General features: G+C 27.2%; 1 protein-coding gene across 1 annotated transcript; it reads right to left on the bottom strand.

Moving 5' to 3' along the window:
• Positions 1 to 9,068: 9,068 nt before the first annotated feature.
• On the bottom strand, positions 9,069 to 12,063 carry LOC122522576 (odorant receptor 30a-like). Its single transcript, XM_043643771.1, has 6 exons — positions 11,703 to 12,063; positions 11,252 to 11,594; positions 9,889 to 9,988; positions 9,720 to 9,815; positions 9,218 to 9,373; positions 9,069 to 9,119 (listed from the first exon to the last, which is right to left on the bottom strand). Exons 1-6 carry the CDS (start codon positions 12,061 to 12,063, stop codon positions 9,069 to 9,071), a joined length of 1,107 nt encoding a protein of 368 aa, XP_043499706.1.
• Between the last annotated feature and the right edge of the window lie 866 nt (positions 12,064 to 12,929).

Raw genomic sequence — 12,929 nt, 5'->3', positions numbered from 1 at the left:
TGTTGCTAAAACTGAATCCTCTTCGTTGAGCCGATTTGGTATAGTAGTTGACGTAATCGTTTATTATAAATAATCGTCTTAAAGGTACGATAAGCTGAAATGGATAAAAAACAAGAAAAAAATGGACTTTTTTCAAAGTGAAGTCACGATCACGGATAAACTGGTATGAGTAATTAGCAGTTGAATGGTCCATTGTTCAGGAATACGTTAAATGAAAAAAAAAGTTTCGTAAAGTTTAAATGGTTCTATTGTTATGGAATGGAAATTAAAAATAAAAAAACACAGTTCATTGGAATTTTATAAACTAGAAAGTTTATTTGATATGGCTGTGATTTTATTTTGTTGAAATATTTAAATATTTTTCATAAGTAGTATAAATAATTGATTAGGATTATATTATATTAATTAATGTAAAAATGTAATGTCTTGATCTAAAATTTTTTATAATAAACTAATATATAATTTATATTTTAATAATTTATTTCAAAATATTTATAATTTTAATTTATTATTTAATACATCAATGTTTTTTAATAGCATTTGTAATTTAACATTTATACAGATTAAATAATGAATTATTTATTGACAAAATTTAATTACTTTTAAATAAAATATTTATATCTAATGATCATATATATATATATTTATTTTATAAAATACTTACTAATAATAGATAAATATACTGATAGAGAGAATAAATAGATTTTATATTTTATATTAAATTTAATTAGAATTTATTATACAGAGTATTAAATTAATACTTACCCGCTTGTAACATCAGTTAGAGGACACCATATATATATATATATATATATATTGAAATGCATTCATAAGAAGGAACTATTCTATTGATATTTTTACGAATTACTTGTATAGCTGTAGTTATCACTTCTATATTAGAATGTATATTTTGAATATCATATTATATAACATATAATTAAATTATTTATCATATTAACACATTTAGCATGTTTCTAACGTAAATTGGCATATTTTATTTGTATAAATGGTACACATTTTCTTATATATTTATCATGCATAAACATTGAAATTTTAATAATCATTGTTGCAATTCTGTATTTTGCATTTGTAAGCTTATATTGATTTACTTTTTTATTTTTTTTATTTTTTATAACAAAATTTAAAAAGGTAGGAAAGAAGGAAGGAAAAAAGAAAGTAAAGGAAAGGAAGGGAATGGTGATAAGTTAAAAAAGAAGAAAATAGAATGAAAAATGAGAAAGGAATAAAATAAAATAATAGAAATCGGATAAAAGTTTAAACGTTGAAGGACCCCCTGGGAGTTGTTCCGCCTTTAGGGTTTATTGACTTGAAAATCTTGACTTGATTTTGATAATGATAAGTATCCCTCCTTCATTGAGAACTCAGTAGATCCCGAAATGAAAGAAAATAGAAAGATTTCATCTGATTTAAACAAATTTTGTATGTCTAGGTTTGAAACGGTTCCATTTTCTATCCAAATGAATGATAACCAACTGTCGAGAATTGCAATCGTGTTTTGTTATTTCTAACATCCTTGAATATCCCAATTCGTTCATTTGAATTTATTTTTATGAATGTGCAGGTTTTTAAAAAGTTTCTGTTCTTCGTTGGAAGAGATGCAAAATTTTCACAATTTTTGTTGAAAGTTCAAATCTTTGCAATCAACTGTTAACAAAAAAGGAAGAAAAAAATGTTTAAAATTTACGAAAGCAAATTTTAAAGTGTTGCAATCAATATGACAGTACGTGTATCTATAAAAAAAGTAAAATTAAACAAAATTTAATTAATAACATAGAAAAATTGATTATCATTGTCAAAGTTTGACAACGCAATTTTTATGGGGAAAAAACTAAAAAGTTTTTTTTTAAGCAAATTTTAAATCAAGGTTTTCATATTACAGATAATTATTGATACAGGTGTACGTATATATGTATGACGTTTTGACGAAAGTAAGACGAGCAGTAGACGAATCAAGACGCGTCGTGAAAGATTCGTTAAGCGAAGCAGAGACCAAGAGACCAGAGGGGTGTGTAATCGAATCGACGTGCAACTTCAGCCGTCGGAAGTGAATAGAATTCAATGAGCGAATACTATTTGCGAGAGAGACGGAAAGAGACGGAAAGAGACGAGAAACACACACATATATATATATACGCACACATACCACAAAAGCAAGAAGGCATTATGAACACTTTCTAAGTTTCCTAACTTTGAACTAACTTCTTACCAATCAGATAAAACGATTTTAAGATAAAATTAAGATTCTAAATTTCGTTAGATTGACCAACGAGTTTTTACCAAATCATATATATTTTTTTAAATTTAAATACGTTTTTCAGAAAATCGACATAAAGTTTTTGGGAAGTCATTACGGAATGCCATTGAATGTCCGAAAAGTTCATGCCGATTTGGAGAATGTCAATCAATTTTTTGGTTTAATCTAATAATTAAGATTTTAATTTTAAACGAGTCAGCTTACCGCTTATGTTAAAAATGGTTTTTATTTTTCATGAGACGATAATGATAAAGCAAGGAAGTTTTAAATCCTGATTGTTTCGTCATCTTGCAAATGGGGTTAATTGAAAGTTTTTCTCGACAGTGATGATCATCGTCCAATTGGCAATGAAAGACTTTACTTTAATTTTAACTAGATAATTTTCATTGATATCGGGTCATAGTATTTCCTTCCTTCTTCCTACGAAGATGACGAGATGGTAACGATTAGTCTGATTTGGATTGTTTGTTTATGCCAATTCATGTCGTTGTTATGGTAACGTAACGTTTGCGAAACGGACGATCGACTTATCTCTTTCCTTTCTCTATTTCTAGTTTCTAATTTGTCTTGAATTTGTTATTTTTGTTTTCCTATCGGATTGGCTAAAAAGTAGCATAGTAATTTATAGTATTTTGTTTGATGAATATGTAAATGTTTAAATGTTATTAGTTATTTTGTATATGTAAAGTAATTTTAGTATTTTATTTTTTTAAATTATTATTTACAATAATATTATTTATGAATAGTATTGCTATCTTTTTTGTTATTATATTTTTATACTAGTATTTTTATCAGTGTATTCATTAATTCTTTTAATAGCAATTTTTACTAACATTTTTATTGCTATTTGTATTAGCATTGCTTTTACTAATAAATTTATATTTATATTAATTCTTAATAGTATAATTATTACTATTTTTAATATTATATTAATATTATTATAGTACTTTTTTCCTAATATTTTTATTAACATTTTAATAGTACTATTGTTAAAAATTTTTCTAAAAAATATTCTTACTCTCTCTTCCATTCTAAAATTTCTTAAGTCTAATATCGGATTTTTCAATAAAAAAAAAAGAAATTAGAATTACTTCAAAATATTTATAGTATTTCAAAAATCATTTGGCCTTATTTAAAATATCTCCAAACATTTATTCAATTTCGATATATACAGGTTGATTCACTAACTCTTGCCACCAAGATAGCTCCGAAAGTATGATAGTAGCAGAAAAGTTTATAAACGAAAGTTGCATAAAAAATTCGAGAGTATATGACGTCAGTTTTTTTGCTAGGTTTAGTCACTTCTGAGATTTAAAGGTCACATTTATTTTTTTATAATGGAATACTGTGTTTTGGTACTTATTTTCTGATAGCGGCTGTCGTGGCGAATACAAAACCTGACAGTAACAAATAAACGCTATTCGGACGATATCTGTTCCGTCCTTTGTCAGACACCTAAAGGATGACGCAATCCTGACGCAACCCTGACGCAAGCACGACACGGAGGAGTTGTACCATGGCTGGCTGGTTCGCCAGACTTGACCTTCGTTAACCTTCAAATACCTTAATATTGCACATCGTTGGATTCGCCATGACAGTCACTATCAGAAAATAAGTACCTTAATATAGAATTCCATTTAAAAAAAAATTATACTCCTGAATTTTTTATGCAACTTTTGTTGTATAAACTTTTCTGCTACTATCATACTTTCGGAGCTATCTTGGTGGTAAGAGTTAGTGAATCACCCTGTATATACAAAAAAGAAAACCCTTTCCATTATATTTAAAAAATAATATCTCCATCTTAAACACGTACCAAAAAAAAACCAACCACCTCGAATTTATTCAATACCATTCATCCTACCAACCAATGAAATACCATTTACCAATCGATTTCGGTTGCAAGGAAAAAATAAAATAAAATAAAAACAACACCAATACCCCAACAACGAATGAAAAAAAAAGAAGTAAGTAAAAAAAAGGTAGGAAAAAATAAAATCAGACGAGTAGAATATCTTACAGCAGCATCGATGTTGTCTGTATATTCGAGTAAAGATTTCTCAGGGTTAAAAAGTAGTCACCAGGCAAAATGGATTTCATTAACTCTCGAGGATCGCACGTCTCCGTTGAAGTTCGTCGAACACTCGCCAAGAAGCCTTCTCCCTTCTTCTTCTTCTTTTCCTTCTTCTTCTTCACTTCGACATCAGCAGCTCTTTCTCTGTCCCTCTACTTCACTCTCCCTGCTTACCCTCTACTGTACTCACCAGTCAACCCCTCAACCTGCACCCCTTCTCGATTCCTAATTCTTAAGTCATTCCCATCTTCCTCCATTCCTACCCACGTCACTCTATCACCCCCTCACCTTCTGAATTCTCCCTTAACCCCTCAATACCTATTCCTCATTTAACCTTCTTCTTAGGTCGCGTGTGCCAGTATCATCACCTACGTCGAAGATCGCGGAATTTCTTTATTGTGCGAAGTACATTGAGTACTGCTGACTATATCAGAGAACGACGGACGAGTATTTCTCGTTTCCTCTCTTTCACCCTTTCATCCTATTCACCATTCCTTTCTTTCTTCGTTCTTTCCTTGCTTGCTTGCTTCCTTCCTTCCTTCCAGTAGCAGGAGCAACCTTTCTGAAGGGCTGTTCGTGGCAGGCAGCTCTTTTCTCGTTTCAACTAACATCCCCCTCCCCTATCCCACTACCTACCACTCACTCCCATCAACACATCTTCGTCTCTTGCAATTAATTCCAAAGTGAATTGCTATTTTTCTCTTTTTATCTCTTATCTCTCTCTTTCTTTCTGTTTTTTATTTATTTTGTTATCTCTAGTTCGACTATACAAGTACTGGAATTTTTTTGTTTTATATATCCGTTGCTTCAAGGTTACATCAAGTAAAGTTGAATGGTAAAGTTAAATTATAAGTTGTTTGGTATTTGGATTAATTAATGAGGTTAGTTTACATGTGTCGTTGGAATTTTTGAAAGGTTTAAAATATTAGTGTCGTTTGTTTAAAATAATTTCAGTAAATAAAATATTCTATAGGGTGTTATTTATTTAATTATAAAATATTAAATATTAGTTGTGTAATGATTTATTTTAATAATAAAATATATACTTTATTATTGTTCGAATAAAACGTTAAACATTTTCAATACAAAATATAATATAAAACAGTTTATTTTATTTATTTAAATTTAAAAATGCTAAACACTTTTAATAGAAAATACTACAAATTAATAATGTTCTATTTATTATTTAATAAATTATTAATTTATCTTATTAAATTAAATATAAATAAATAAATACTATAATATTATTTATTGATTAACTGAAAATTTGGATAAAATTACATGTTCGATGACTGATATAATCAAAAATAAATACAATTATTAATTTCAATTAATAATAATTGAATAAAATAATAAGAATAAACATTGTTAAATTATTTATTGAACAATTCAATACTTTGTTACATACACAACTGATCAATTTTTTATAGAAACAACGAATGATTGTATATTAGGATCATTGATCGAACTAACATAAGATGAAGTTGATATTTTGGAGGGGAGAAAGTAAAGATAGGGGTAAGGGGTATATAGGTGAAGGCAGAGGGTGGAATATTTGGTGTAAGGAAAAAGAAAGAAATAGTAGAATGCTGTGAAGGTTTATACGAGAAGGTTTCAGATGGATCGCGGCAAATATAACAAGATTACAGGAGAACTCACTTATCCTGTAATTGCTGAAGAGAAAGAAAGAGAGTGAGAGAGAGAGAGAGAGAAAGATAGCGAGAGAGGAGGAGAGAGGAAAATACTAAAACTGAGATGTCTGCGATTCGTTTCGCAAGATCTCTTATCCTTTGAGTGGCAACGAAAGTAGAATCTTATTAGAAAAATTCAAAAGAAGTTCCGAGCTAGAAAATAATCATTACCATTGGTTAAGTCGCTATTTATTAACATTTATAATCAATATTTTTAATAATTCATCAATATTTATAACAAATTAGTATATATTAAGTCGGGGAAAAAGTTTCTTCGTATTTTCTCGATAAGAGGTGACTTCAGAATCGCATAACTGTAATTTATTTATTATATTATACTATTATTACTATTATACAATATTATACTATAATTTTATTTATATATATAATAAATAAAATATTAAAAATATGAAGTATTTTATATAATATATTTAAATATATTAAATTATATTATATTATTATTTTATATATTATTTAATTTTATTTTGTATTTTCTTTTTATGAATTCAATATTATAAAAATTATTAATTAATTACTTTATTTTATAAATAATCACGAAGTTTTATGATAAGATATACTAGAATAATCGAGAATACATTCACATATTATTTGCTTTTGGGAATGAAAAATAATTTAGAAAGAAGGGGAGACATTGTTAGCAATACTTGTAAAATAATACTAATCAATATAAAAAAAAATTAGATCACGTCACTGTCAATATTCATTAACGTAAATTCACATAAAAACAGTCAATCAAAATAATCGACAATTCAAATGATATTCGATAGTTCAAAGATCAAAATCAATTATCTCCAATAGGAAACTTCGTATAAATAAAATGTTATATCAAATATTGATCTTATTTTTTCACATTAAATCAGTCATCTCAGACATGATCCTGATGCAAATTCGTATTCAAATTACTATTAAGACCTGTATACAACTAGATTATTGTCTCGTTCATTGTACGTTTAACTTATCGAGAACAAAATAAAATACTCAAGGTACATACAATAACTGTGATAAAAGAGGAAGAAGTAGTAGAAGAAGAAGAAGAGAAGAAGATGCGAGATAAGGTGAAACTATAACACAAGTGACACGGTAAATAAACAGGAGCTCCTATAAACGTTGAAATCGGCTTGTAGGATATAGAAAAAGCTAGAAAAAAGAGAGAAAGAATGGAAAAAGAAGAAGAGGAGAAGGGGAGACAGTGGGTAAGGGAAAGGTGGAGAAACTCATTGCTTTTCATGAGAACGCCCACGAGACGAGGAAAGCTAGTAGCTCTGAGACCGATGGTCATTTCTAGATCCCATCCAATTCTTCTGCTAAAGTACTGCTCCGTCTGTTCGTTGGATTATAAATAAAGATGAAAGAGAAAGAGAGAAAGTAAGAAAGAAAGAGAGAGAGAGAGAGAGAGACTAAGACAGGTTTGCTATCGAACTTTTTGATAAATCGTCTGGACTATCTGCAAAGCAGGAATGTTGTCTGTCATCAAATCAAATTCGATTAATATTGGTCCTTCTCCTAGTTTATTTCTGGATTTGAAAATAAAAAGAGAGAGGAGGAGAAGTATGGCAATACACTTTTATTTATTTTTTTTTAAAAGTGATTAATGTATACGAACAATTTATTAATATTTTCACATTATTAGGATTTATATCTTATCATATTCAATGGTTAAAACTTCAAAAAAGAAATTTCAGATGTACGGAATGTTGTATTAAATTTTTGTTTTATTTTTTTCAGAGTTAATCATCCTCTACAATATGGGACTACTACATGTTCAATAAATAAAACTTCAGATGTACGGTATGTTATATCTAATTTTTGTTTTGTTTTATTTTACGTTAAATCATCCCCTGCAGTGTTGCACTACGATTGTTGTTTAACTTTGGACATTTGAATCTTTTATGTGAATACGAATGAGAAAAACCTACGTTGATAAATTTTCATCGGATTATCACGTCATTGTTTTTTGAGAGGATGGAGATTTAGGAAAAGAGATAGAAAGGGAACGAAAGAGAGTGAGAGAGAACGTGATCATCGATAGCTAGGCCAATAGAATGTTTCCGATTCCGGTGTTATAATGATCGAAACAAGCAACTTTTCAAGAAACGTGGCTTCTTTCCTTTCAGCCAATAATTATGGATTTCCTTTCTGAGATACTACTACTACTTTTTTACTTTCTTGAAATTTTATTTTTATTATTTTGGTTATTCGACATATTTTTTTTGTTTTTAAGTAAATGATACACGAGAAAAAAAAATATTTTTTACTATGCAGATAAATTTAATTAATTTTATTATAATATTATATAATTGAGAAAATGTATTCAATTTATATGATCAATATTTTTAAACATATTTTTTTCTTAATATTTGTTTAAATGATCACATTATATGTGAACATTTATAACGATTATTTATTATAATAAAAATATTAACAAATTTTGTATTAATCTGTATAATCTTGATAATTAATTATATTCATTTATTTATTTATTTGTTATTTAATTATAGTAAATTAAATAGAAAAATAATTAATAATAAATAAACAAATAAATAAACAATGTGTCTAAAACACTGATCATAAATGTTTAAAAATATAATAATAATTCGATAAATAATATCGTAGTTAAATATAAATCACGAGAAAAAAAAATGAAATAAAAATTTCGGGGAATTGAGAAATAGAAGGAAAAGAACCCCAAAGCAAAAGGAAAATGATCGATGCTCGACTTAACTCAAGAGCTACACCAAAAGCCTTTTCCTCTTTTATTTTCTTTCTCTTTTTCTCTTATAACTCGGACATTACTTTTTTTTTATCAAGGTCAAAGTTCACTTAATTTTATCCCTTATCTGAATCATTTTCATTTGTTTCTTCAATTCCTTTTACACGAACAAAAACACTAAATTCTGAATAAAATAAAATTGTCGAGAAGATTTTGTTTATTATATTTAATTTTTTTTTTAATGAACAAAAAAACAATGCAAGATTAGAGTAGGATAAAAATTCATCGTTATCATATTTAATTCATACTATTTATCACTGTAAAGAAAGACGCTGCTGTTGAAATCATCTGAAACAAAACTTACAAACGATTTATTTTAATATAATTTTTTATTTAAGCTTCGCAAATTTTTTGTTTTTTTGTTTTTTCTTTTTCGTATCACTTACAGAAGCAAAAGTTTCCAAAGATAGGGACGTGAATTTGCCAGCAGTTAAACGTACAGCTCGTTGAGATCTCATAATAATAATATTTAAGGATCTTCTCAATTTTGTTGAATAATTGTACCAAGGCACCGAATAAGTCGAATTAGCAATTGCAACAGTCTAAAAAAAAATTGAAACATATATACAAATTGTCCTAAAAGTAGACAGTTAAACATTAATAGCTTAATTATACATATAAAAAAATAAGAACAAAATGTTATGAAACTGTTAGATATAATATTACGAATAAATTTTTTGTTTATACATATACAAAACCTTTGATGCAACCATTATACTTTTTTATTTTTACTTATAAAGAATTTGAAAAGATTTATGTTACAGAAATAACTTAGCACGAAGATGTGCGTAAAAACTTTTGGTTATTTTCGCATTAAATTTTACATTTGTTTTAGAAAATTAAATAAAATAGAATATTTTATTTTTATGATCGATATAAGTTACGAACCTCAAAAAGTAGCACATCTGGTGGCCAATTGCAAAGGAAAAGTTGTATTACTGCAATCAATACCTGTGTAGTATATTTGTACTTATCAGGGTCATCCTGCAACGATCCATAAACGTAACTCCCAGAATCTCTTGAATGATTTTTATTTAATGATTAATTTTCATCTTACACCGGCTAATTTAAATCCAACTAATGATATATTGTAAGTACTGCCAATTAATTGTGTTAGGAACATGATGTTTGTTAATTCTTCGATGTTCTTACAAAATCTATACAAAAAATATAAATGCATATGATTGTGTAATCACATCATTTGTTTTCTTAGATGTTAAACTTTTTTTTTTTACAAGTGTAAATCGAGTAATTGTATCATAAGTACAAATTTTTGAATAAAAATTTAGTATCGATGGTATCAAACGTATCTCCCTAAAACAAAATGTAACGAAAACGGGGAACGTAAGTTTAACTAAAGTAAAACAAAAAAAAGAGAAATAATTGTAAGTATACCGAGATATGATAAAAAAGTGTGAGAATGTGATAAAATATAAAAAATGAAAAGTATACCGTTATAGAAATATTTTTTTCCAACAAAATCATCCCTCTCACTCTATCACTCATCCGTCTTCCTTTCTTTCTTTTTTTTTCTTTTTTCTCTTTTCTTTTTTCTACAATCGTTACCTTTGATTACATTTGTTAAACGAATGCATTATTTCAAATATATTTTCAATCAGATTAAACCAAATTTGTATTTTTTTAGTTACTGTAAGCTACTTGCATCGTTTTTAAAAAAAAATCACAAAATATAAAATAATATTTCATTTATATCAACAAATTATTTTCAATATTTCATGAATATCCAAATTTTAAGCACGAATTTTTTATTATGCGTTACATATTACTTAAAGTAGTTGAATTAGTATAAGTTAAAATGTAAAATCATATGTAATGCATTTATCTTACTAATGATCACCGGTGATCCTCCATGACATTCAACGCGTTATTTTAATCAATAAATGACTATTTGAAATGCATCTTACTATATTACTCTTTTTATTTAATCCTCATTTTAATTAACATGAGCTAATTTTTAAAAAATTGCAATATAGAAAAGAGAGTGAAAAAAATATTTCTATATAAATTGTTTACAATACTTTCATTAAAACATTATAATAAATCAAAATCCTTTTCTCTTTTTTTATCTTTAAAATTCGCTGATAAACCCATTGAACACAACGATAATCAAAAAAGTTTCATTTCAATCTAACAAGGTACACATACACATGGTATTGGTTATGGTATTACATAACATCTATACAACTAATAATATTTTTAAATACTCATCCTTTTTTTATTATGCAAGGTGTCCACAAAGTCTGACACGCAATCTTGGACAATTTTCGACACTCATATTTAATTTATTGAGTAAAAAATATTATATTATAATTAATGAGATTTTTTATATGTCTAGATTTTAAGGACACCCTGTACAATACTTTTAATCTGTAAAACTATACATATACACTAATACTTACTCCAAAATCGTAATATGATAATTAATACAATTGTCAAGTTTAATTTGAACATCTTTCAAAACAATAGATTGATGAAAATCCACATAATCCTTTTCTTCAATGAACTCAGATTTCGTATCCTCGTTCAATGACAACATTTTATTTTGTATTACTTTAAGATGTCCACAAGCAATCAAAATAAGAACTGGTCCAACGGTGTCTACACCAACACAAGTCAAACCAACATTGATCATGCTACTTAATTGAAAAACATAAGCAATCTCGAAATAAGGTGACTCGTGAACCTCGATTATAAAAGCGTACGGTAAATTACGTTGAACTGTTTCGTTCTGATTATTCTCATCTACGTTTGGGGAAACGAAAAGGCACGCAATTGCATAAAAAAAAATTGTAAAAGCACAACCGAATAAATAATAATAAGTCAAACGTTTAGTTATGTTCGCATAATTACGAACGAAATGTTTTTCCGATTTATCCAATTCGATCCAAAGGTTCTCGCAAACGTTTAACATCCGTAAAAATTTATCTCTTTTTATCAATAAAATGATGTAACGTGCTTGTCCACCTATCAGGGATATGATCATAGAAAAGAATTCTAACGCAATGTCAACATGTATCGTATTAACTATTTTAACGAATTCGTAAGTGTAAGTAATTGAATAAATTGTTAAAGAAAAAAAGGAAATTATTGCAAGTAGGTTGGTCCATTCGATGTTTAATAATAGTGTCGTTTTGCTCGGTATTATTCCGCTGAATTTTAAAAGAAACAAATTCACCGATATCACGTTTCTTCCGAACGATTCGGCTGACATTTTATTTTTTCTTTATTTTTCCCCCTTTTTTTGTATTGTAATATTTTTTAATTTTTTTTTATTTCGTCGAAGTTTGTTATGAAATTTTATTCGGTTATTTTCTTCTTCTTTTAATATCACAAAAAACGAATTGATATCGCGAAAACCTGAAGAGTTACACTGTACCCGAATAAAAATCAGTTAGGTAGCATGAAGTAATGGAGAGACAGAATTTTGCACCTGCGCGATTCCGCTTGCACCTTCGTGTTAACACTAACCCTTTACCAATATTTCTCAACTATAATAGTTCTTTTCCTAACTTATTTGTCTACTCGAATAAAGTTCGAATGTTTTTTTACGACTCGATGACCGACGGATAAAATTTCCGAAGAAAATTATTTCCTGTCGTATTTTCACGTATAAGTTGTTAATATTAAATGTATCTTTAGGATTAAATTATTATTTAATAAATTATTAAATCTCTAATAAATGGTAGAAATTAAGAAAGTTAGATATCCTTTTTATTTTTTTATTTTTTGTAATTTTTCTTTTTTATGATTTAGTTCATAAAAAATTGTTAAAATATATAATTTAAGATTTTCTTCTTTTAAGAATATTTTACGTGAAAATTCTAAAACTATATTTTGTCCTTATTTCACAAAATATAAATTAAGAAAAATTGAATTGTCAATGTATTTATATAATATTTGAATTAATATTTTCTTAAAAATAATTACTAATAATTAATTAGTAGTAGGAATTAGAAAAATTTGATGTCCTTTTGTTTTTCCATTTTTTGTTTTAATTAATTACATGATAAACATTTGCTTAATTATATGTCAGATTTTCCTATTTTAATGTATATTAAATAAAACTTTTTTGAAAAT

The sequence above is a fragment of the Polistes fuscatus genome, unplaced genomic scaffold (genome assembly GCF_010416935.1).
Source record: "Polistes fuscatus isolate 324 unplaced genomic scaffold, CU_Pfus_HIC Scaffold1, whole genome shotgun sequence".
Classification (NCBI taxonomy): Eukaryota; Metazoa; Arthropoda; class Insecta; order Hymenoptera; family Vespidae; genus Polistes; species Polistes fuscatus.
This window is presented reverse-complemented; position numbering and strand designations above follow the sequence as displayed.

Bases quoted from the DNA above. Each gene is read 5' to 3' on its own strand.
- LOC122522576 (XM_043643771.1), bottom strand. From the start codon at position 12,063: ATGTCAGCCGAATCGTTCGGAAGAAACGTGATATCGGTGAATTTGTTT. The intron at 9,989-11,251 runs GTAAGTATTAGT...TTTTTTGTATAG, and splicing joins TATCATATTACGATTTTGGA to ATTTTGTAAGAACATCGAAG. The intron at 9,374-9,719 runs GTTCGTAACTTA...ATTTTTTTTTAG, and splicing joins CAGATGTGCTACTTTTTGAG to ACTGTTGCAATTGCTAATTC.